We start from the raw sequence: 27,164 nt of genomic DNA, 5'->3' as shown, positions 1-27,164 counted from the left end.
TAATCATATTAATCAAAATAACAATAATGTCCTTATTAATAGATATAGGAAAAAGACTTCACTACAATATAACATACATTTATGTTAACACAAAAAATCACAAGAATGGAAGGAGTTTCTCCCCTTAACATAACAGAAAACATCTTTTGCACGCAAGTGCTAGCATTAAAAGTAATAGAGATCTCAGAATTAACACTCCTTACTCTCATCATTATTATTGCAAAACCTTATGAATGATAGGTATAGAAGAAATAAGACAAAAAATTAATAAATGAAGCAAGCATTAGTAGCCAAGAGAAAGTTAAAACATCTCTATTTGTAGATTATAATTTTAATTTTCTTGAGGGCAAGGATGGTTTTTACTTTTTTTTTAATTTGTATCTTTTTTTTTTTAACCCTAACCTTTTGTCTTAGAATCAATACTGTGTATTGGTTCTAAGGCAGAAGAGGCTAGGCAATGGGGGTCAAGTGACCTGCCCAGGGTCATACAGCTGGTAAGTGTCTAAGGCCAAATTTGAATCCAGGACCTCCCGCCTCTGGGCCTGGCTCTCAATCCATTGAGCCACCCAGCTGCCACCCTTTTTATTTGTATCTTAACAGGTGTTTAACAAAGACTTCCTGGTTGATTGATTAATTGATTAAGAAAACCTCAAAGAATCAACAGAAATATAATTGAAATGGTAGATTTTAGCAAAATAGCAACACATAGCATAAAACAAGTTTTGAGGAAGGTAAATAGAGGTAAAAGGTGAATAGAGCAAAAGAATTAGTCAGGAAGTTCTGAGCCTAAATCTTGCCTCAGACATCCCTGGTTGCAAACCTCAGAGTGCTACATAAATTGAAGCTATTATTAGATCTACAAAAATCATAAGCATTTTTATAAAATCATGTTAGTGGCAAAGAGAAATATGATTCACTATGATAATGAAATATATTCAACATTTGGGAACTATTGCACCTATATGTGACATATGAATTCAACTTGAAAATTATTTTAAAGAACAAAGAACTAACCCCATAACTGCAGAGAGATTAAATAGCCATGGTCAGGATGAGCTAAAATAGTAATGAAGAAAATACTTTCCAAATTAATATGCAGATTTACTGCTTTAGCCATCAAAATACCATTTACGTTTGGTCATTGGTTAAAGAATCTAGCTTCAGAGGTTTGAAAAGAATTTAGTCTCTTCGTTTCCTAACATTGGCATTAGTTTCTAAGTGAAAGGTTTTGTAGCCAACATTACCCCTGTGCCCTGACCCACATACCCACAAAAGTAAAATAGAGCCTTCCATATACTTACATATCTAAGTAGAGGAGTTTCTTGAAAGATATAGCATAGCAATCTGGGTTCCAAAATGGGGGAGAAAAGTTCTGGAATGCAAGTGCTTCTGATGTTCCTCTAGGAATTGTGATGAATCTCTAACCTCTCGCTGGTGGTGAGCTACCACATCCGCGATGGGTAGGTAGATGCTAGTCTTTACGCAGCAGTAATAACCCCTGTAGATCACCTTCCAGACCCCATTCCCACCCACCTCACCTCCATCCTCTTCAACTCTCAGCCGGATCTTTCAGCCAAATATTACCCAGCCCTCCATCGTGCCCTCTGGAATGTGTGCTTCGTAGACAACAAACGTTCCTCCCTCCTCATTCTTTTCCTCTTCCACTCCTTCTGACTATAAACTATTACTGAAACCCGGCTCTTTTCCCCACGGCGTAGCTTCCCCGGCCACCATTTCCACTCCACTCCAGGCTGTCCCTTCACTCATTCTCCTCAGCTTCGTGGTCAAGCCAGGGGAGTTGGACTCCTCCTTGTCCTCCATTGCCACTTCCGGCTCTCCCCCACCTCCATCGCTCAATGATCTCTCTGAGGTTCATGTTATCCATAGGCACCCCCAAACCCAAATCCCCAGCTGTTATAGACAAAATGGATAAACATCTATAAAATATGAAATGAACAAATTCAAAAAATCGAAATAAACAGCAATAGAGAGCCCTACCCTTACCGCAGCTCGCTTCCTTTCACAGCTTCAAATGGGTCCTCAGGACGCTAGACAATTGTACTACCCACTACCCCACCCTTATCAACTTAGTATCTCTCTCTCCATGGTAGCTTTTCCAAACTTTCCATCCCTTCCCAACCTTCTCGCGACACCCTCTCCCCCTGCCTTCCCAGTGGAAACCTGGCTTCCTATTTTACGGGGAAAAGGCGATCATTCACCACAATCTCCCCTTTCTTCCTCTTCCTCATCGGTCACCCAGATGTCTTCTCCCGCTGTCTCCTTCACGCTTACTTCACAGGATAAAATGGTTTCCTCCTTACCAAGGACAACTCCTATACTTGTTCCAGCAATTCCGTTCCTTTCTGTCTCCTCAAATAGACCGTCCCCTCCGCCATCTCTGCGCTGTCACTTATTTTCAGTCTCTCCCTCTCTACTGGCTCCTTCCCTATCACCCGCAAACATACTCGTGTCTCATCCCATCCTGGAAAAAAAAAAAAAACAAACACATTTTATCCTTCCATCCCTATAATCCCTGCCGCCCTCTGTCTCTCTCCGATGCCCTTTGCAATTAACTTTCTTGAAAAGACTGTCCAAAAAACAAAAAAATAGGTCCTACTACTTTCTCTCTTCTCATTCTCTTCTTATTCCCCTTACCATGCAATTACCAACTTTATCGTTCCACTGAAACTGTTCTCTCCAATGTTACTAATGTCAAATCTCGTGGCCTTTTCTGAATCTTCATTCTCTTGACTTCTCTGAATTCTTTGGCACTCAACCATCCTTCACTCCTTGAAATTTGCTTCTCTCTAGGTTGCCAGGTCACCACTCTCTTCTAGTTTTTTCCTACCCATCTGACCTCTCCTCTGTCCCCTTCACTTGAACTTCCAGCACGTTAATGGTAGATGTCCCTCAGAGTTCTGGCCTGGGTTCTTTTTTCTTCTCCCTCTATACTACATCACTTTATCAGCTCCCACAGATTAAATTGCTGTCTCTATAATGATGATTCTTAAATCTGCCCTTATCTCTCTGCTGGTCTTCAATCTTACTTCTCCAGCTGCCTTTCAGATATCTCCACCTGAAAGTCTAGTAGACATCTAAAACTAAACATGTCAAAAGAGAATGAATTATCTTTTTTTTCCCCCTAAACCTCTCCCTTCCAACCTTCCCTATTATTGTAGAGCAGGACATCCTCCTCTCAGCCCTGTAAGCTCACACTGAAGAGTTATACTAAACTCCTCACCATATCTCACCCTCCTATTCAAATTATTGCCAATGACCACCCCTGCACTATCTCTCATAGATGCCCCGTTCTCTCCTTTGACATTGCCACCAGCCTGGTTTTGATGCTCATCACTTTAGGTTCAAACTATTGCAATAGCATGTTGGCGGGTCTATCTTCCTCAAAGCTCTCTCCAATCCACCTTCCATTCATCTACTAAAGTCATTTTCCTAACATTTGTGTCTTACCAAGTCATTCCCCTACTCAAACTCTAGTGATTCTCTATCCTCTCCAGAATCAAATATAAAATGCCCTATTTGTCATTCAAAGACAAACATAATCAACGCCTTCCACCTTTCCAATATTCTCACACCTTATTTCCTGCCACAAACTCTCCAACCTAATGACTTGGCCTTCTAGCTGTTCCATAAACAAGACACTTCATCTCTTGACTTCAGGCAATTTTCTCTGGCTGTCCCAATGCCTGGAATAATCTCCTTCCTCTGTTCCACCTACCAATTTCTCTAGCTTCCTTTAAAATCCAACTGAAATCCCATCTTTTATAAGAAATCTTCCCTACCTCTTAATTCTAGTGTGCTTAATTAGTTTAATAATTCCCTATTTATCCTGCATATAGGTTGCTTTGTAGATATTTGTTTGCATGTTGTCTTCCCCATTAAACTGTAAATTCTTTGTGAGAAAGAATTGTCTTTTGCCTCTCCTTGAATCTCTAGTACTTAGCACAGGATCTTCCATACAGTTCTCTTTAATCCCTACTTTTTTTTTATTAACTTGATCATTTAATTTCCAGCTGAATGTTGTTATTTTGTCCAGCTTCATAAGTTATCCCTTTAGTAGTTTCATTTGTATAGTTCTAAATCTTATAAATTAATTTTAGTACTATCATTAATATTACATTTGAAAAGCTAGTCATAAACAATGACTATACTTCCAATTAAATGTATTTCTTTAAAGAGTTTATAATTGCATCTCTATAAGTCTTCAGTATGCCTTGGTGAATTGATGACCACATATTTGGTGCATTTTACAGTTATTTTGAATGATATGGCTCTTTATCACATTTCTTCCTGGATGTTGTTTTTGCTATTCATTAATATTGCTGATTTTTGAGAATTTATTTTATATCCTGCTACTTGACTGAAACTACTAATTATCTCAGTTAGTTTTTCTTTGCTGATTCTCTGGGATTTTTAGGAAAGCCCATCATGTTACTGTAAAATGGAGTCAATTTTGTCTTCTCTCTGCTTTTGTTAATACTTACATTTCTTTCTCTCTTGTTTCATGGCCACTGCTAGCATTTCTAGAAGTATGTCTAATAATAGAGGACAATGGAGATCTCATTACATTACTAAACTTATTAAGAAAACTTTTATTGTTTTTCTGCTACTAATAATGTTACCTCTTAGTTTTAAATAGTATACCTCGATAATATTTTAAATAGTCTTTCTAAGCTTGTTTTATAGACTTTTTTTAGCCGAAAGGAACATTTGTTTATATTTTATGAAAGATTTTCTATACCTATTATAAAAATAATCCACTATGAGGTAACTGATTAATTTAGGTGCAATTAATTATGTGAATTGTTTCCTCCATGTTGAGGGGCAGTATGGTGTTAGAGTACCAGCTTCAAGTTTTGCCTATGACACAAACTGGCTAGGTGACTTTGGGCAATAAACTTAACATCTCAGTGCCTCAGACAACTCTCTAGTATGCAAAATTTCAAATAAAGTGCTGATCATGACAGGTAAAACATGTTTCCTGGAGAATTGTGGGGGAAATGGCAATGTCAAAACTTAAAAGAGTCCAGATCCCCCAGAAACATCCCATACTGTGTAATATGTTGACCTAAACTTATGGTCTGCCAAAATGCAGAAGCTCTAAAAATTTACGAGATAGAACAATGAACAACAACCTAGAAAATCCTGTCCAGGACTGTACAATGATACTTTCAGGAGTCTGCAGAAGTGTGAAGAAGAGACAAGCTAGGGTAGAAGAGGATGAGAGCCAACCCAACGAAAGCATTCCTGCAAGAGAAAGACCTAACATGGCACAAAGTGATCAAGAGGTCTTATTTTCATCCATAACAGAAAACAGGACCAGACCAATGCTGAGGTCCATTGTAGGGTGACACAGGGGCTCTATCTTCAACCACAATAAGAGACAAGGTCAAGCTGACATTCAGGCAACCACACTTGACCCGGAATCTAGGTTGTCTACCAACATCCAAGGTGCCTGGACCTGAATCACAGTAGGAGATAAGGACAGAAAATTCCTACAGAAGGTGAAGCCTCTTGGGTCTTAGATAACAACTGAATATTAAACCGCATCTTCAAGAATACAGGAGCAGAGTTGACCCAACACAAATTTGTAATCTAGAAAATAAGGCTAGAGATAGGAGTAAAAAAAAGAACATTCTGAATATAGTAAAGAAATACTTCACACTGAGAGAAGCTCAAATGGTAAACCAGAAGAGAGAACTCCACAAGTCCAAAAAGAACCTCCAAGAAAAGAATGCCTGACCATAAGGACTACAAGAGTACCTGGGAGAAACAAAATGAGAAAAAAAATAATAACACTAGAAAGGAAAAAAGAGCAAGGAGAATTATTCCCTTAGAACAGAGAATAGTAAACCTTAGTCAAGAATTGAACTCTGAAAATTAGAAGAGACTGACAGAAAACAATGTCTCCATGAGACCATGACAACAACAAAAAAGCAAAGCTAAAGACTGATTTTTTAATAAAAGGAAATTTAAGGTATATATTTCTTAAAAAACTGACCCAAAAATAAAAAAAAGAACTGACCTGGGAAATAATTAAAGGAGAAATCATCTAAGAATCACCAGATGACTGAAATTCAGAAAATAACAAAAAAGCAAGAAATCCTAAATGAAAATTGCCCATATATTTTAGGTAAAGTAAAAAAAAAAACCAGAAAGAAAACTCTGTTCACCACCCAAAATGGAAACCCTCAAGAATATTAGAACAAAAATTCAGAACTTCCAAAACAAAGAAAAAATACTGCAAGCAGCAAATAAGAAAGGGTTCAACTACTGCCCCCAAAAAGCACAGTCAGGATTACAAAAGACTTGGTAGCCATAATTAAAAAGGAGAGGAGAACATAGAATACAACATTGCAAAAGATAAAGGCTTACAATCAAGAATATTCTATTCCCCAAATGTGAGTATAATCCTATAAGAAGTGGGGAAGTGATTTTAATGAAATGGATAATTTCTAAACATCCCTGATAAAAAAGACTGGAATTGAGTATGTCTACTCCCCCATCCCCACATACACACACATTTAGTAAACTAGTGACATCCTTTCACCTCCAGGATTAAATACAAAATTCTGTTTATAATTTGAATCCTTTTATAGCAAAGCTCCCTTCCTACCCTTCTGGTCTTTCTACAAATTATTCCCCATCATGTAGTCTTGGACCTAGTGACATTGGCCTCTTTGCTATTCCACAAACAAGACATTCCATCTCTGAGCTCTGAGCACTTCCCTTGGCCATCCCCTGTCTCTGGCATGCTCTCCTTCCACATCTCTGCCTTCTGCCTTACCTGGCTTCCTTTAAGTCCCAACTAAAATATCATTTTCTAGAGGAAGTCTTTTCCAACCCATCTTAATTATAGTGTCTTCCCTCTCCTATTTATTTCCTACTATCCTGTAAGTAGTTTGCCTCATATGAATTTAATTGTTGTATCCCCCATTGTATAATAGCTCCCTTAGGGCAAAGACTATCTTTTCTGATCCCCAGCTCTTAGTACAGAGTCTGGCACATAGTAGGCTTTTAATAAGTGCGACTGAGGAGATATTTGAAATGGAAACACAGAAGATAAGAAATATAAATATACACATATTTGATCAACTGTAAATGACCATGTGAGGATGAGTTATTTGCATGCTAAAAGGAATAAAAGAAATGTGTCCTCTGAGAAATTTCATGTCTTCAAAGGCCATTAAAAAATTAGATAAGAGACTTCCGGTAATCATGGCTGCAATCTAGACGCTACACGCTTCCTCTCCCCGGCACCGAACAAAATAGACTACATCAAAGGAGCATAAAAATCACCTTTGGAGGAACAGAAGGACTCCCCAGTACTCCCAGTACTCTGCTGAGGCAAAGGTACGTGGGATTTGAACATTTCCACACTATAATAAGGAGGAAAAGCTTGTACAGAAAAGTGAACTGAGCCGCCCTGCCCCCACCCCACCTCCCCCACTAAACCAGCGTGAGCTACCTGAGCGCTCACTGGGACAGTGAGTGAGTGGGGAACGTCTCTGTCTGGGGGGGGGGGGCACTCCAGGGTCCTTGGGATCTGGGGACTGCCAGGAAAAAACGTCTCAGGGCGGTTTCACTGGAGAATCCAGCTCTTCAGCGGAGCTGTACTTGGGGCGGGCTATGCTGAACATCTCCGCGGAGCTAAACACCAGGGGCGGACCACGTGTTGATTATCTGGGCGGAGCTGAACACCTGGGCAGTGTGGCTGTGATCAGGGACCCAGCGCTCTAAGAAACCTCGGAGGCTGGGAAGAACTAGTCCGAAGCAACCTAAATTCACAGAAAAACCGCCCATATCACCCAGATCCCAGACCAAAAAGGAAAGGGGAATAAAACCACCAAAGGGATGGCTCACATGGCCCAAAATCAAGCCTCCAGGAAGAAAGGGAAAAAAGTGACTATTGAAAACTTTTATGGTGGAAGTACCCAAGGAAAAGAGGAGAATGAGGAGGAAATCCAAAAAAATTCAGAACACGCCTCCCAAAATGGAAACTATCAACAAGCTCTGGAAGATCTCAAACTGGAACTTATCCAAAAGATGGAAACCTGGAAAGAGAAATGGGAGAAAGAGATCAGCTGTCTGACAGATAAGAATGCTCAATTGGAAAAAGAACTCGAAGCATCCAATAGAAGGGCAGACAAGGCTGAAAAGCAAAACCAGTCCCTAACGACCAGAATTAAGCACCTCAAAGAAAGTGAGATGATAAAACAGCAAGAATCAATGAAGCAAACCCAAAAAATTAATGAATTAGAAGAAAACATAAAATATCTCACTGAGAAGGCCACAGATCTGGAAAACAGAGGGAGAAGAGAAAATCTCCGAATTATCGGTCTCCCAGAAAAACCAGAGATAAACAATAAACTCGATATTATTCTACAGGAGATTATAAAAGAAAATTGCCCTCACGTTCTGGAGCAAGGGGGCAAAATAGAAATAGAAAGGATTCATAGAACACTTTCTATACTAAATCCCCAAAAGACAACCCCTAGGAATGTAATAGCCAAATTCAAGAGCTTCCAAGTAAAGGAGAAAATCCTACAAGAAGCCAAGAAGAAGAGCTTCAGATATAAGGGGGCTCCCATAAGGATCACACACGACTTAGCGGCTAACACACTAAGAGACCGCAAAGCATGGAACACAATATTTAGAAAGGCAAGAGAGCTGGATCTCCGACCAAGAATCAACTACCCAGCAAAACTGACTATATACTTCCAGGGGAAAGTATGGGAATTCAACCAAATAGAAAATTTCCAAGCATTTGCTAAGAAAAGACCAGAGCTCTGTGGAAAGTTCGATATCCAAGCACAGAAAGCAAGAGAAACATGAAAAGGTAAATATGAAAGAAAGGGAAAAGGAGATAAATCTTATCTATTTCTTTAAGTCAAACTCTCTTCTATAAGGACTACATTTACATCAAATTATATATATTAATATGTGGGGGAAATGTTTTGTGTAACTTATAAATTGTATCATCATAAGAGTAGTTAGAAGAAACATGCATAGGGAAAGATTGGGGCATTAAGAAGATTTGGGGAAAGTGGGGGCAAAAAAAGGAAAAGGGAGGGGGGAACCATCGATAATACTAAGAATAGTATCATCCATACTTATTACTTACTTACATACTTACATACTTACTTACATACTTACATACTTAGTATAAGAATAACTTCAAGAAATAGGGGGGGAATCAATAGAATAATCTTTCCCATATAAAGATACACATGGGAAGGGGAGGGGAAGAACTCTCATATGAGAAGGAGAGGAAGAGAGCGTGAAGTGGAATTACTAAAACCTTACTCTCAGTGAAATCAAATCTGAGAGGGAAGAACATCTAGATCCAGTGGGATCCTGAATTCTATCTTATCCATTAGGGCAAGAAAGGGAAAATTAAGGAGGGGGAGAGGGGAGGGAGTACAAAAAGGTAGGGAAGGAGAGGGGGAGGGGAAGGGAGCATAAAAAGGGAGGGGCTAGAAAGGGAAGCATCTCAAGGGAGGGGACTAGGGGGACTGACCTAAAGTAAATCACTGGTTCAAAAGGAGAAAGCTAAAGAAGAAAGGTCAGAACTAGGGGAAGATATCAAAATGCCAGCGAATCCACAAATGACAATCATAACTTTGAACGTGAATGGGATGAACTCACCCATAAAACGTAGACAAATAGCAGATTGGATTAGAACCCAAAACCCTACCATATGTTGTCTTCAAGAAACACATATGAGACAGGTTGACACTCACAAGGTTAGAATTAAAGGTTGGAGTAAGACCTTTTGGGCCTCAACTGATAGAAAGAAGGCAGGAGTTGCAATCATGATATATGACAAAGCCAAAGCACGAATAGACCTGTTCAAAAGAGATAGGGAAGGTAAATATATTCTGCTAAAAGGGAGTATAGACAATGAGGAAATATCACTAATCAACATGTATGCACCAAATGGTATAGCATCCAAATTTTTAATAGAGAAACTAGGAGAACTGAAGGAAGAAATAGACAGTAAAACCATATTAGTGGGAGACTTGAACCAACCACTATCAAATTTAGATAAATTAAACCAAAAAATAAACAAGAAAGAGGTAAAAGAGGTGAATGAAATCTTAGAAAAATTAGAGTTTATAGACATATGGAGAAAAATAAATAGGGACAAAAAAGAATACACCTTCTTTTCAGCACCACATGGCACATTCACAAAAATAGATCATACACTAGGTCATAGAAACATGGTACTCAAATGCAGAAAAGCATAAATAATAACTGCAGCCTTTTCAGATTACAAGGCAATTAAAATATTGATCGGCAAGGGTACATGGAGACCCAAATCAAAAATTAATTGGAAATTAAATAACATGATACTCCAAAATCAGATAGTTAGAGAAGAAATCATAGAAACAATTAACAATTTCGTTAAAGAAAATGACAACGGCGAAACATCCTTTCAAACCTTATGGGATGCAGCCAAGGCAGTACTTAGAGGAAAATTCATATCCCTGAGTGCATATATTAACAAATTAGGGAGGAAAGAGACCAAGGAATTGGAAATGCAAATCAAAAAACTTGAGAATGAACAAATTAAAAACCCCTAGAAGAAAACCATACTAGAGATCCTAAAAATTAAGGGAGAAATTAATAAAATAGAAAGTGATAGAACTATTAAGCTAATAAACAAGACTAGAAGCTGGTTCTTTGAAAAAACAGACAAAATAGACAAAGTACTGGTTAATCTAATTTAAAAAAGGAAAGAAGAAAGGCAAATTAACAGCATCAAGGATGAAAAGGGGGATCTCACCTCCAATGAAGAGGAAATTAAGGCAATCATTAAAAACTACTTTGCCCAACTATACGGCTATAAATATATCAACCTAGGTGATATGGATGAATATTTACAAAAATATAAATTGCCTAGACTAACAGAAGAAGAAATAGTTTTCTTAAATAATCCCATATCAGAAAAAGAAATCCAACAGGCCATCAAAGAACTTCCTAAGAAAAAATCCCCAGGGCCTAATGGATTCACTAGTGAATTCTATCAAACATTCAGAGAACAGTTAATCCCAATACTATACAAACTATTTGACATAATAAGCAAAGAGGGAGTTCTACCAAACTCCTTTTATGACACAAGCATGGTACTGATTCCAAAACCAGGCAGGCCAAAAACAGAGAAAGAAAATTATAGACCAATCTCCCTAATGAATATAGATGCAAAAATCTTAAATAGGATACTAGCAAAAAGACTCCAGCAAGTGATTAGAAGGGTCATCCACCATGATCAAGTAGGATTTATACCAGGGATGCAAGGCTGGTTCAACATTAGGAAAACTATCCACATAATTGACCACATCAACAAGCAAACCAACAAGAACCACATGATTATCTCAATAGATGCAGAAAAAGCCTTTGATAAAATACAACACCCATTCCTACTAAAAACACTAGAAAGCATAGGAATAGAAGGGTCATTCCTAAGAATAATAAACAGTATATATCTAAAACCATCAGCTAATATCATCTGCAATGGGGATAAACTAAATCCATTCCCATTAAGATCAGAAGTGAAACAAGGATGCCCATTATCACCTCTATTATTTGACATTGTATTAGAAACACTAGCAGTAGCAATTAGAGAAGAAAAAGAAATTGAAGGCATTAAAATAGGCAAGGAGGAGACCAAATTATCGCTCTTTGCAGATGACATGATGGTCTACTTAAAGAATCCTAGAGATTCAACCAAAAAGCTAATCGAAATAATCAACAACTTTAGCAAAGTTGCAGGATACAAAATAAACCCACATAAGTCATCAGCATTTCTATATAATTCCAACACAGCTCAGCAGCAAGAACTAGAAAGAGAAATCCCATTCAAAATTACCCTAGACAAAATAAAATACTTAGGAATCTATCTCCTGAGACAAACACAGGATCTATATGAACACAACTACAAAACACTTTCCACACAACTAAAACTAGACTTGAACAATTGGAAGAACATTAACTGCTCATGGGTAGGACGAGCCAATATAATAAAAATGACCATCCTACCCCAACTCATCTATCTATTTAGTGCCATACCCATGGAACTTCCAAAATTTTTTTTTTACTGATTTAGAAAAAACCATAACAAAGTTCATTTGGAAGAACAAAAGATCAAGGATATCCAGGGAAATAATGAAAAAAAAAATACAAAGGAAGGGGGTCTTGCAGTCGCAGATCTCAGACTATATTACAAAGCAGCGGTCATCAAAACAATTTGGTACTGGCTAAGAGACAGAAAGGAGGATCAGTGGAATAGACTGGGGGCAAGCGACCTCAGCAAGACAGTATATGACAAACCCAAAGATCCCAGCTTTTGGGACAAAAATCCACTATTTCATAAAAACTGCTGGGAAAATTGGAGGACAGTGTGGGAAAGATTAGGCTTAGATCAACACCTCACACCCTACACCAAGATAAATTCAAAATGGGTGAATGACTTGAACATAAAGAAGGAAACTATAAGAAAATTAGGCGAACACAGAATAGTATACATGTCAGACCTTTGGGAAGGGAAAGACTTCAAAACCAAGCAAGAATTAGAAAGAGTTACAAAATGCAAAATAAATAATCTGGATTACATCAAATTAAAAAGTTTTTGTACAAACAAAACCAATGTAACCAAAATCAGAAGGGTAGCAACAAATTGGGAAATAATCTTCATAAAAACCTCTGACAAAGGTTTAATTACTCAAATTTATGAAGAACTAAATCAATTGTACAAAAAAATCAAGTCATTCTCCAATTGACAAATGGGCAAGGGACATGAACAGGCAGTTCTCAGCCAAAGAAATCAAAACTATTAACAAGCACATGAAGAAGTGTTCTAAATCTCTTATAATCAGAGAGATGCAAATCAAAACAACTCTGAGGTATCACCTCACACCCAGCAGACTGGCTAACATGACAGCTATGGAAAGTAATGAATGCTGGAGGGGATGTGGCAAAGTGGGGACATTAATTCATTGCTGGTGGAGCTGTGAACTGATCCAACCATTCTGGAGGGCAATTTGGAACTATGCCCAAAGGGCGACAAAAGACTGTCTGCCCTTTGATCCAGCCATAGCACTGCTGGGCTTGTACCCCAAAGAGATAATGGACACAAAGACTTGTACAAAAATATTCATAGCGGCGCTCTTTGTGGTGGCCAAAAATTGGAAAACGAGGGGATGCCCACCAATTGGGGAATGGCTGAACAAATTGTGGTATATGTTGGTGATGGAATACTATTGTGCTAAAAGGAATAATAAAGTGGAGGAATTCCATGGAGACTGGAACAACCTCCAGGAAGTGATGCAGAGCGAGAGGAGCAGAACCAGGAGAACATTGTACACAGAGACTGATACATTGTGGTACAGTCGAAGGTGATGGACTTCTCCATTAGTATCAATGCAATGTCCCTGAACAATCTGCAGGGATCTAAAAAATACTACCCACAAGCAGAGGATAAAATGTGGGAGTAAAAACACCGCTGAAAAGCAACTGCTTGACTACAGGGTTGGAGGGGATAAGACTGAGGAGAGACTCTAAATGAACACTATAATGCAAATTCCAACAACAGGGAAATGGGTTCGAGTCAAGAACACATGTGATAACCAGTGGAATCATGCGTCGGCTATGGGAGAGGGAAAGGCGGGGGGGGGGGGGGGAGGGGGGGGGAGGGGAGGAAAAGAAAACGATCTTTGTTTCCAGTGAATAATGTATGAAAACGACCAAATAAAATAATGTTAAAAAAAATTAGATAAGATAGACAGAAGGCCTGGGGGTGTTTTCATTATGTTTTATTAATCTTAAGAAAAATACAGATATGGGTGCCAAGTGGGGAAGAAGTAGTAAAAGAAGGGGAAGGAATTCATTTCACATAATAAGGGCAAATGAGGGAAGGGAATAAATATTTATATTTATGTAGTACTCAATATAGGCCAAGAACTGTGCCACATATTTTACAAATATTATCTCACTGGATCCTTAGAACAACTCAGGGAGGTAGATGCTGTTATTTATCCCCATTTTACAGTTTAGGGCTGAAACCAAGTCACAACTTTTGTCTCAGTTTCTTTTTATAATATTTGTAAAAACTGCTTAGCATAGTGCCTGGCACATAGTAAGTGTTAACACTACTTCTATCCTCCTCCCTCCCATTAAAAAATTATACATGATAACCAGGTTAGATTTATACCAGAAATGCAAGATTTGGTCAGTATTTAAAAAAAAAAAACAAATATAAGCACAATACGCCATATTAATGACAAAAATAATTAAAAGCCCAAGATTGTATTATTAGATGAGGAAAAGTCTTTGATAAAACTCAATACTTACTTATTTTTCTTTCTAAACTACTAGAAAGAAATTGCTTATCAACTCTGGGAGTGGGAAAAGAAGAAGGGAGGAAGACAACAAGAATCATGTAACCATGGGAAAAAAATTTTAAATAAAAAAAGAAATAGTAGAAAGCATAGAAATAAACAGACTTTTCATAAGCATGGTTAGTATTATTTCAGGAAAACTAAGCAAACATTATATACAATAAAGTTTAGAGGTTTTTCAAAAATGTTCAAGCCAGGATGCATTATTATCATTGTTTATTATTGTAAAGAAGGAAACAAAATTTATTAAGCACCATCTGCCAAGCACTGTGCTAAATACTTTACAAATATTATCTCATGAATCCTCATAATAACCATGTGAATTATTACTCCCATTTTATGTTGAGAAAACTAAGGCAAAACAGAGGTTAAATGACTTGCCCAGGGCCACCCAGCTAGTAAGTGTTGGAGGTCAAATTTCACTTCATCTTCCTAACTTCGGGCCTATTGTTCTATCCACTCCCTGGGCCACTTAAAAGCCTTTAGCATTGTGCTAGAAATGCTAGCTATAGTTACAAGAAAAAAAAAAATTAGGAAACAAATATAGGAAAGGAAGAAACAAATTTTTTTGCAGAAGATATATATTTACTTAGAGAACCCTAGAATTCAACTAAAATTGAGTGAAATAATTACTTCAGCAAAGTTTCAAGATAGAAGATAAATACAAAGAAATCAACATTTCTATATATCATCAAAAATCCCAGTGAGAAGAAAAATAAATTCCATTCAAAATAACTACAGAATATATTTTATATCTTCAGTCTATCTAACAAGACATACACAGGTACTATGTGAGTAGAACTACAAAATATTCTTTACAGAAATAAAGACAGGCCCAAATAATCAGAGAAATGTTCATTACTTATGGGTAGGCTGTGCCAGTATAATAAACAAGAACATACTAACTAAATTAATTTACTTATTCAGTGTATACTAATCAAACTACCAAAAGGATTATTTTATACAGATAGAAAATGTAATGCTAGAATTCATCAGAAGGAAGAAAAAGTAAAGAATCTCAAGGGAAAAGGAGAAGCAAATAGTATATCTCAAATTATAATACAAACTAACAATCTTCATAACCATTTGGTACTTTTTTTTTAAATAGAAAAGTAAATAAAGATAGTAGAATAGTGTTTGATAAGCCTGAAGATCTCAGTTATTAGGGTAAGAACTTATTGTTTAACAAATTTCTGGGAAAACTAATTTGAAAATAATTTGGCAGAAATTAAGTATAGACTGACACTTCACATCACATACTAAGATGAATACCAAATGGATGCATAACTTAAACATAGTGATATCCTAAACAAAATAGAAACTCAAAGAAGAAATTCTCTTTAGGTGTACCAATAGAGAAAGAGGTCATGACTAAACAGGAGACAAAGAGGGTCATGGAGTAGAAATTGTACAATTTTAATTATGTAATATTAAGATTTTGTACAAAAATCAGTGGTTAACATTTGAGAGGAAATAGGTAACTAAGAAAAATCTTTGCAACATGTCTCTCTGATAAAGGTCTCATATCCAAGATATTTAAGGAATTGACTCAAATTTATAAGAATAAGAGCCTTTCCACAATAGATAAATGTTCATGGCAATTTTCAAAGAAAAAATGCAAGATATCAATAAATACATGTAAAATGATTCAAATCATATTCAGCAGTGAGAGCTCAAATTTTTTTTACTAACATTGATTCTTTATTTTTCTTCTGAACCATTCTATAGTTCTTTGGTATTGTACCATGGCTCTGGGAAGTCCACAGATGTCTGACTTTCACTAAATAAGATTGGCTCATATATTCGTTTCTTTCTTTCATATATTTGTTCAAATTGTTTTTGTGTGTTTTTAGATTTTATTCATTCTCTTTGTTTTTCTTACCATTTCTTTTGTTCTATCTGCTCATGGACTAGATTTTTATTTTATCTTTTGGTCTTTCAACTTTAATCTTATATTTCTTTTCACGCATCTTTGGGAATCTTTTCCATTCTTTGGCCTCTCCCCTTTCCTTTTTTAATAAAAGAATTTATTTACAAGTATCTCAATCCTTATTCCCCTCCCAACATCATAGAAGGCATCATCCAGGAGACAGATATGTATATATAAATTATGCCTTTCATGTTTCCATTTTTCAGTTCATTCTCTGGAGGTGACATTCACAAGTTATTTTTCAAGTGTTAACTCTAAGGCTGTGTATAGTGTTCTCTTGGTTCTATTCATTTCGCTATTCATTATCCCTTGTAGTTCTTTCCAATTTTTTTATTAGACTGCTCATTGTTTCTTATGGCATGGTAATATTCCATTAAAATCATATACCACAGTTTGCTTAGCCATTCCCCAATTGATAGGCATTCTGTCAGTTTCCAGTTCTTTGACCCAACAAAGAGAGTTGCTATAAATATTTTGGAACATATTTGTTCTCTTCCTTTTTTCCTGATCTCCTTGGGAAACGGACCCAGCTTTGGTATTGCTGGATCCAAGGGTGTGCACAGTTTAATAACTTTCTGGGTATAATTCCAAATTGCTTTCCAAAATGGCCAGATCAGTTCACAGTTCCATCAACAGTGTATTGGTATCCTCATTTTTCCACATCCTCTCCAACATTTCTCATTGTACCCTTTTGTCAATTTAGTCAATCTGATGGGTGCCATATGATATCTCAGACTTGTTTGGGGATGCATTTCTCTCTAATCAGTAGTGATTCTGAGCATTTTTTCATAAACCTATATATGGCTTTGATTTCTTCATCTGGCCTGTTCCCTTTCTACATGCTAGATATCCTCATGGAGTAGGGTTGCTGGTCAGTATTGGGATACCTGGGGATCAACTCATTAGAATCTCTTGCCCCAAGCAACCTCTAGGGGAAGATAAGTGGGCCCAGCTGGGAGCCAACAGAGATATCATAATGTTTGGACACATTCCAGGATGCTAGAGGCATGCACAAAACCTCCCTTAATAAGGATGTTTTTGCAAGGTACTTCAAGGGATTTTCTTTGTTATTTTACTCAAATTATAATTCTTATTCCTATCAAAAACTATTCAATCAATTAATCATTGGGGTTTATTCTTTATAATTTATCACTAAAATACTGATTATCTAATAGAATATACAGCTAGATAAAGGTATAAAATAGTGACTATAAATTGAAGTTGCTTAATTAGATTATCTTTGACACTAGACAATTGGGGTTAATTGACTTGCCCAGGGTCCCACAGCTACGAAGTGTCTGAGACTATATTTGAACCCAGGTCCTCCTGACTCCAGGCTTGGCATTCTATCCACTCTGCTATCCATCTGCCCCAAGAATAAACTTTTTAGCCTTTATGTTGTTGGCTTAAAAAGCATCTTTCCAAATAGGGGCATATTCCCCTACTCTCTTACTTTGCCATGAAAGATTGGCTGGCAGTGGAGTTTAAGGACTGGTAGACAAAGCTCTATATAGTCAGAAACTTTTTGATAAAAGTTCACACCCTCAGAAGATGGGAGGTGGATCCCATGGGCACTGCCCAGAAGAAACTTTGATTAGTTCCTGAGTTGTAATAGACCAGCCCACAGTGAAAGGAAGGAGAAGCCAGAGAGACAGGAAGTGACAGGGAGAAAACTGCTTATAAAAAAGCCAGCCGAGGGCATTCTGATTCATTCTGCTGCCTTGGTGGCTCTTGCCGAGGGAGGACTTCTATATGGGTATCTCTGCGCTGGAGGGATTCTTCTGCCTTGCACGTGTGTGTTAGAAGCACTCCTTCTGTGTTGGAGACTGTGGGCTTCAGGGAGCCTTTGTCCAAGTTGAGCTGTATTTCTTTGGATTGGCAATTATAGGGTGGTAGTCTAGGAAATATTTTCTACTTCCCTCATACATTTCCTTCTTTTTACTATGTTTATGTTAAATTAAATTATTAAGAGCTACCAACAACTTTTTAAAATTCTTATATTTGTCAAACCCATTTTAATTATTACACTTGCCCATATCAATCAGAGCTTTAGGGCCTGGCAGAGCCAGGGAAAACCAAGTGACAGAAGATTCTAAAGGGAAAGCAAATGTCTAGCAATTTTTCTCTGGTCTGGCTGCAGCCTGCTTGAGGTCACAGGAAGGAGAACCTGACCCAGGTAGGAACTAGATTTGACCAAGTAGAGGCGCCATGAGAACCACTGGGACAGCCAGCACTATAGAATCTGTAAGAAGGTTATCAAGGTGAACAGGATGATTCAGAAAAACCTGGAAAGACTTAAATGAAGTGATGCAAAGTTAAGTGAGCAGAACCAGAAAAATAATGTATACAGTACTAGAAATATTATACAGCTACATGTATAGTTAATATTAATTGTACCACTTTTCCTTTTGAAAACCCATTTTGGTCTATACCAGTCCCACCCTTTGACTAAAAGTACCTGCATACTATGGGAGAATGCCAGAGCCTCACAGTTCCCTGACCCTCAGGAAGAGACTCGCCATTTGTCCCCCATGACTTCCACATAGGGAAGACTGGCCTCTCTCCTGGACTGAGGTCAAGTGTGTCCAACCAGAGAGACTCAGAAGAAGTGACATCACCATGGGGTTTTATGAGAGGGGTTGGAGGAAGCAGCTCACTCTCCTAGGCTGTAGATTTTTCCTGGCAGAGCCACTTTTGGCAATCAGAGACAAAAACAGGAAATTCAAATTAGTTAGGCATGGCCAGGAGATTATGTGACTCTCTCTCTGTCTGTCTGTCTGTCTCTCTGCCTCTCTCTCTCTCTCTCTCTCTCTCTGTCTGTCTGTCTGTCTCTCTCTCTGCCTCTCTCTCTGCCTCTCTCTCTCTCTCTCTCTCTCTCTCCAACTTTTATTAATAAATAGATTAACATACCATCTCCAGGGAATTTTAATCATACCTCTGTGAAAGACATCAGCAAACCAAGGTTCCAAGATGACTCATGATAAAAAAAAATGCACTACCTACAGCCAAGGAAGGAACTGTTGGAAACTGATTGCAGATCAAAGTCCTCCATCCTTCACTTTATTTCCTTCAAGAATTTTTTTTATTATATATGCAATGTATGTCATGAAACAGGTAATAAGGAAATGTATACTGCATGAAAGCACTGGTATAACCTATATCAGTCTCTTTACAACCTCAGGGAAGAGAAAGGGAGAGAATCTGAATAGAAAAATGTCAGAAAACAATTGTCAGCGATTGTTTCTAACACAGAAGGAAAATATATGATCCATCATTTGTTTATATGGGCATAGGATGAGGGGTTTTGGAAAAGATTACTCTATTATAAAAATGAATAATATGGAAATAGGTATTGAGTGATAATACATGTATAACCCAGTGGAATTGCTTGTCAGCTCTGGGAGGGAGTAGGGAAAGAACATAAATCCTGTAACCATGGGAAAATATTTAAATAAAAAAACAATTGTTTCTACATGTAATTGAAAAAATAAAGTTTAATTTTAAAAAGATCATTAAGGAGAAGCAAGAAGATCAAGATACTATACACACTTCTTCTTTCATCCCAATCCAGAGCTTCTGAGAAACAGAAGAGAAAGGAAGTGAAAAATGGAGTGAGGAAGTGAGGAGGAGTGAGGAAGCAATTTTGGGCAGCTGCTACAATGACCAAAGGACCCAGAGCCTGGTGTAATTCCACATTGGCTTATTAGATTATCTTTCTCCTCCTCCAAACCTACCCCTCTTTTCTGACCTTCCTAATTACCATCCTAGGCTCCACCATCCTTTTAGTAATTTAGGTTCACAAATTTGATTTGACCCTAGACCTAGGATCCTCATTTAGCCTATTAATAAAAAATTTCCACATCTTTTCTTTATCCAGAACTTCTCTCAGATAAATCTACTTCTCTCCATTCACATGGCTAGCACCCTAGTTGACACCTTTATCATGTCTCACTAGGACTATTGTAATAGCCTCCTAATTGGACCCTCTGCCTCAAGTCTCTACCCACTCTAATCCATCATCTACTAGCCAGCAAGGTCTCTCCTTGTAACCCACTTCCTCCTATTCAGTAAATGCCACTAGCTCTCTGCTGCTCGAAGGAGTGAATTAAAAAGTCTTCTGTTTGGTTTTGAAAGCCCTTCACACTCTGGTCTGAACAAACCTTTCAAGTCTCATTGTACAAATCTCCCCTTTGCACACAAAAAGATCCAGGCAAATGTCTTCTGTTATGGTCTAATAATTCTTGATGTTCATAAAAACACACATATATAATTCCTGGTAGGTAGCTGGAGCCTGTCTTGGATGTGTTTTTTAACACCAGGAAAAGCAGGTCCCAACCCATTCCCATGCCAGCTGCCCAACCCACCCTGTGGGCTTTGGATTCCTGGCAGCCCCACTTCAGTGGATGGGTTGCTGGCACACCCTATAGAGATGTGTATGCCTCAAACCTCAGGACAGAATGCCCTGTGGCCAGAAGACCCCAAAACCCAGAAAGTCTCTAACTGGAGAGGAGCAAAGGAAAGAAAAGCCAGTGAAATTGATCTCAAGTGTGGCTGCAGGGATGGAGGAGAACAGGAGGGGCAAGTAGTCATCTGGAAATTTCCTGTTTTAATACATTTTTCTTGCTATCTAGATAGAAAGCTCAGGGTAATTTTTATACCTGCTAAAGTACAAGAGCTGTTCATGTCCTCTTAAATGTGGCTGCCCTGAGACAAAGCCCCAGTTACCCAATCCTAGATAGAGCTTCATTGACTAAAATCAATAAATGTTTTTTGAGATTTGAAATGGACGCTGAAAGCATCTACAGTAACTTCACTTTTTATTTTTAAACACATTTACAGGAAATAAGTCTAATTAGTGCCCTTTATAGTTAAAAACTGATTTACAATACCATCTTCCAAACTGTTAAGTAGCCCCAATTTAAAAAGTATTTATTTGCTTTGGTGTTGATATTTCACAAGTGAGAGAGAGCAAAAAACCCAAAACAAAACTAGAGAGATGCTTAGGGATATGCCCACAATCACACAGCTAAGATGTACAGGAATCAGGATTTGGACCCAGGTCTTCTAACTCAAGTCTTAGTAAATGCTTGTTGGCTTGATTTGCTTGGTAGCCTTTCTAGTAAAGCAAATATGACCATATAAAGCATATAGTTAAGGCCATTCTTCATCTGGACACTGTGTCTCTTACTCCATCGTAGGACAAGAGGCATTAAAATGAAGAGATAGAAAAGTACAGAGCTCTTTATTCCTCTTTGTGAGCTTTCCTTCTAGAGAACAAGGATGCAAGTTGCTCTAAAGTTTCCTGTTTGTTTGTTTGTTTTTAGTACAAATTTGAGGAAAATCTTTCCAAAAGTGAGAGCTGCTCATGCCCTCACTTTCCCACAACCTAAACAAACCTGTAAGTCGAGAAAAATTATCGGAAGGTTCTTCCCCAAAGGACTTTAGTTGAGAAGGTAATGAGCAGCTGACTTGTCTAAGTACAGTTTCTGAGTTTCAGATGTAATGTTTGCAATTGAGAATAGTGTAATAAATTTGTAGGTTAGGAGGAGTTGTACCCAAGAGTACTGAAAGAACAAGTGGAATAAATATTGGAACCTCAGAAAATAATCTTCAATAAATTGAGAGAGTCAAGAGTAGTCTCTGGAGCCTAGAAAACAAATACAAGAGGGATCAGTGCTTACCTTTAAGAAGAAGAAAAGCCAAATAGGGCAAGGGCACAGGATAGTGGGGGAAACTCCAGATGTGGAGTCAAAGGACCTTAGTTTGAATCCTTTCTACCTGGGTGACCTTGGACAAGTCATTGAACCACTTGGGTCTCAGTTTCCTCCTCTGTAAAATTAAATTGGACCAAATAATCTCTAAGGTCTTTTCTAACTCTAAATGCTCTGCTCTCTAAATACAGACAGTAGGGTATCATATCAAAAAAGCATTGACCGTAAAATCAGGTGAGACCTGGGTTTCAATCCTGCCTCTGGCTTGTTTAACTAGTCAATTAAAGGCAAGTCACTTAAATCCTCTGAGCCTCCGTTTTGTTTTGTTTTTTTCATTTTGAAATAATGACAGTTATAGCCTTTATGTCAGAGAGGTAGTATGGTCAAATAGAACACTGGCTTTAGAATCCAGAATATCTGGGTTCAAGTTCTGCCTCTCTCTCTCTCTCTCTCCCTCTCTCCCTCTTTCCCTCCCTCTCTCTCTCTCTCTCTCTCTCTCTCTCTATATATATATATATATATATATATGTACATATATATATATACATACATGTATGTATAATATATACATATATAATATGTTATACAGTATATGTTATAGAACACTCACAATATTATATACATTTTAATGGTATGAACATGAGAAAGTCATTCAGCAGCCGAAACTGTTCCCTAAATAGAAATTGTTGCATATTTTACTTTATCACCACTTGCAAGTGCTCCAAATTACAATCAAGATTCTGAAATTCCTTTATTATTCCATAACCTTCTACCATTTCATCTCTCCTTCCACAATGTATTCTTCATCCTAATTATGAACCCCAATTCCTGTGCCCCTTGATATTCTCCCAGAATATCTATCACTCCTACAGTGACTTTATTTTCCTTGCTTCCCAGTCATGACCCTATAGTCATCCAGGTCAATGTCCCTCTGTACTCAAATACCTCAACTTCTTGTCCCATCAATACTTAGATCTTGTCAAACTCCAGCCCTGAATTACTTGAACAAGAACTTTTTTCTTCTCCTACTTACAGGCTGCTGAATAGTGCTGGAGGAAATCACATAATTTTGTGATTGGGTCCACCATGACAAAGATATGTTATATAATCTCAACTAGGACTTCACTGAAACAAGGAAATCCTTTTACTTTTCCCCAGTGGTTTCTCTTTGGCACCCCTCCACAGTAGCTTTTTCAAGCTTTCCTTTTTCTCATCAAACCTCCTACTCTGACTCCATAGCCACCCCTCTCAGTAGAGAACTTTGCCTCATATATTACTGAGAAAAAAAAGAGGTCATTTTCCAGGAGTTCCTATTTCTCCCTTGGTTGATTGGTTGTTCTCCTTCCTGCTTGAAGAGAAGCAATGGCATCATGGATAGTGGCTTGATTCTGCTTGAATTGAATTTAAGTGAGGCAGAGTTGCCCAAAGTTATCAGTCTCACTCTCTCTTCCAGAGTCCAAGACAAAAGTCAAGATGACTGGTGATGACTCAGGATACAGTGGATGACCTTGGCTTCTTCAATCTCTAAACAAGCTCTAAGTGCTCAACAGTGTCTGCTTCCACTGCCTTTGTAGCTGTGGGAACAAATTATTCTCTTCTGCCTATTCCATTGGGGAAAGTCTTCACATATAAGTCTATTTCTTCTTTATTTTACATCTCACAGCTCTTTGACATCATTTTTCATTTTCTCCTCTTTAAATTCAGTCTCCCTTAAAGGGGTGTCCATTCTCAAGACCAATACCTCTACACTTAATATTATCCTCTCGTTTCCTAAAATAGATTGTCCCCTCCAATTATCCCTTTCTCTTTCATCTTCAATTTCTCCCTATCTACTGATTCTTTTCTTGATTTCCTGCAAACATTTCCATATCTCCCCATGAAACATTCATTGAACTATCACTTCAAGTTATCATCTTTTATCTTTCATCTCTTTCACAGTCAAACTCCTTTTGTTGGATCAGCATCCATGTCCTGTTCTCTAATTGTGGGCTACACCTGGGCCCTCTCTTCTCTCTCTTAAAACTCTTTTGGTGGCTTAATCAGTTCCCATTGGTTCAGTTTTCATTTATCCACAGATGATTCCCATATCTATTCATCCAGTCCTGGTTTCCCTCCTGAGCTCCAGCCCCATATCACCAAATACCCATAGAACATTTCTAGCTGGATGTCCTGAAGGCATCTCAAACTCAATGGCTCAAAAACAAAACTCAGTATCTTTTCACCAAAAAAAAGTCCTACCCCTCTTCCAAACTTTGCTATTTCCATAGGTGGCATCACCATCCTGCAGTTTACCTAGGTTCACAACTTCCCAATCATCCTGCATTCCTCTCTATTCCCCATAGTCAATGAGTCATTAAGTCTTATCAATTCTACCCCTGTAATATTTCTCATATCTGGATCTTTTTCACTCAGACACTCAAGACTTTCATTCAGCCCCTCAATACCCTCATCATTACACTTAGAGAAGGAGTTCAGTCCATTTGTCTTCATAATAGGCCCAGTTCTCCTTTACAGATCCTTTACACACTAAATGTTAAAGATCTGAAGCACAATCATAGGTTACATAGTTCAGTTTGTCCCACTCTAATAATTTTTAAAAATTAAACATAAACTCACCACTATCCTTTTGGAAAGAATCCAGCATTATCTAGAATTATTGGCAAAGTTAAATGTTTTGTTGGTGTTTTTTTTTAAACTACAGGTTTTTAGGTTGTTTAAAGGCAATTGGGGAAAGGGTAAAATAGTAAATATGTTGGCAGAGATCATTTATTTCCATAAATCTTTTAAAAGTTTTTTTTTTTTAATCACCTAGACTTTTGCAGTAGTATCCTTACTGGCCTACCTGCCTTGAGTCTCTCCCTTCTCCATATGATATTCCACAGTGATACTGTCAAAGTCACACCACTGAAAGTCTTGCCATGTCATTGCCTTGTTCAATAAGTCCCAGTTTCACATTACTTCATGAATCAAATCCAAAATCCCCTGACATATAAAGTCTTTTACAATCTAACTCCAATGGGCTTTTCCAGCCTTAGTATGGATTACTCTTTACACTCTAATCCAGTCAAACTTGTGTTTCCTCACACGTCTCTTCTGTCCATGCCTTTGCACTAACTGTCCCCCTTACTTGAAATACACTTTCTCATCACCTCTTCTCTTAACATGTCCAGTTTCCTTCAAGCACTGTATACCTTATGAGGTCTTTTCTGATCCCACCAGTTTTCAAAGTCTTACAACCCTCCCCACCACCACCACCATGATCTTGTGTTATTCTTGTGCATGTTTTGTAAATGCTTTTATGTGTACATTTTATCTCCCTTGATAGAACTTTTCCACCATTCATCTCTCAATTACTCTTGAGTTTCCTACAATTTTGATGATTATTATTAATCACATATAATATGGCACTTCGTAAACTCTAAAGACTTCCCTCACAACCAGGATCAAATATAAAATCCTATGTTAGCCTTATAATGCTATTCATAGCGGTCCCTTCCCTACCTTTCCAGTCTTCTCATACCTTACATCAATGCCCCCCTCCCAGCCAACCCACTTACCCTTTGGTTCAATGACACTGACCTCCTCAAGCCTTTTCATTGGCTGGTTCCATGCCTAGAATGTCCTCCTTTTTAATTTCTGCCTCTCAACTTCCCTGACATTGTCAGTTTTCTTCAAGACTCAGCTAGAAATCCTACCTTCTCCAAGAAGGCTTTCCTGAACTCACTGTAGGGTCATTCCCCTGATTATTATCTCTAATTTATCCTGTATATAATCTGTTTGTACAAAGTGGTTTGCATGCTGTCTTCCCCCTCAGACTGAGAGCTCCTTGAGAGCAAAGACTGATTCATACAATGAATCAAAGAACTTTCATCCTAGAGTTTTCTCCACTATTCAACTCTCAATTACTCTTGAATTTCCTACAATTTTGATGATTATTATTAATCACATATAATATGGTACTTCATATTACACACTTCTACAGCCTTCTTCCTCCCACTAAAAAAAAACAAACTCTACTAACAGGGTACTGTGAAACTGAGATAAAAAGTATATAAAATGTTTTGTAAATCTTGAAGTATTATGTCAATGTTAACTATTTACAATTCACCAATGAAAATGTCCTTATGGGGAAAAGTACTAAACATGTTACAAAAGTGTTCCCATGTCCCTAGCTCAGCTGAAGATGCTCAAGATTAATCCATGCTCTTGATGCGAATGGTTCAGACTGGAGCTCCCATATTTCATCATCCTCTATAGCAATATTTCTATACAGTAGGTTTGGCTCTTGGATTACAGCTGCTCACTGTTTTTCGTGATTCCATTTTTGGCATGTGTGGGATGCCAGATTCTTTGCATTCTGTCTTTCCTTTTCAAGAAAAGGTCATGGCCTCTGGATTTTTCTGCCCTCCCCCCCCCCAAAGTTTCTGTATCAATCATCCAGAAAGCATTTATTAAGGCTTTTCTGGCTCTCCCTCTACCCCCAACAAATTATTGTATCAGTTAGTCAATAAACATTTATTAAGTTCTTATCACATACCAGGCACTGTGCATAGAGTACACAAAGAAAGACAAAAATAGATCTTTCCATCTTTCCAGTCCTCTTTTCCAGTTTTAAAAAAGCTTATCATTAGGATTTATGAACACTTCAAGTATCTTTCTTGACCCTGCTTAGAAAAACAACACTTGGTTTGGAAGTCTAGCAGGATCAGGCATTTGGATCCCATGTCGAAAATAATAAAAATGGGATGATGATAATCACTGCTTCAAGGTTGTTTGAGATGTTTGCTTGGGAAAACAAATTCAGAGCCAACTGGGGAGCAGCAAGGGAGAACAGTCCACCACATGCAGACTTGCAAATAACCACAGGACTTTTGGCAACATTGGGGAAACCAAGTCCAGTAGTGACAGGGTTCTTTTTGGTAAATGTTTAAAGTTTTATATAATTTCAAAAATTCCTAAAAGACAGTGTACTATAGTGAAGAGAGAGCTGGCCTTGGAACTCATTCAGTCATTTGTTCAGTTGTGTCCAACTCTTTCTGACCCCATTTGAGGTTTTCTTGGCAAAGAAACTGGAGAGGTTTGCCATTTTTCATATTTCAGATGAGG

At 37.8% G+C, this 27,164-nt stretch overlaps 1 protein-coding gene and 1 long non-coding RNA gene across 5 annotated transcripts in view; one reads left to right on the top strand and one right to left on the bottom strand.

The window, feature by feature from the left end:
- LOC103099339 (uncharacterized) overlaps nucleotides 1-19,095 on the bottom strand; it is a 65,055-nt gene extending 45,960 nt beyond the window's left edge. The window contains exon 1 of one of the 2 annotated variants that reach the window (XR_008911334.1): nucleotides 18,806-19,095. This is a non-coding gene — a long non-coding RNA (uncharacterized LOC103099339). Of the gene's footprint in view, nucleotides 1-1,301; nucleotides 6,523-18,805 lie in introns of those variants that run through there. The other variant, XR_467988.2, reaches the window with a different exon arrangement.
- Nucleotides 1-27,164, top strand: part of DEUP1 (deuterosome assembly protein 1) — a 209,489-nt gene that overhangs the window by 154,880 nt on the left and 27,445 nt on the right. The window contains exon 16 of one of the 3 annotated variants that reach the window (XM_056794508.1): nucleotides 19,919-20,219. The exons of the other annotated variants lie outside the window; for them this stretch is intronic. Coding sequence (XP_056650486.1) covers nucleotides 19,919-19,927 — 9 coding nt within the window. The 3' untranslated portion in view covers nucleotides 19,928-20,219. Of the gene's footprint in view, nucleotides 1-19,918; nucleotides 20,220-27,164 lie in introns of those variants that run through there. 3 annotated transcript variants of the gene reach the window in all.

Source organism: Monodelphis domestica, chromosome 4 (assembly GCF_027887165.1).
Source record: "Monodelphis domestica isolate mMonDom1 chromosome 4, mMonDom1.pri, whole genome shotgun sequence".
Classification (NCBI taxonomy): domain Eukaryota; kingdom Metazoa; phylum Chordata; class Mammalia; order Didelphimorphia; family Didelphidae; genus Monodelphis; species Monodelphis domestica.
Note: the sequence above shows the minus strand (reverse complement) of the source record. Positions and strands in the feature narration are given on the sequence as shown.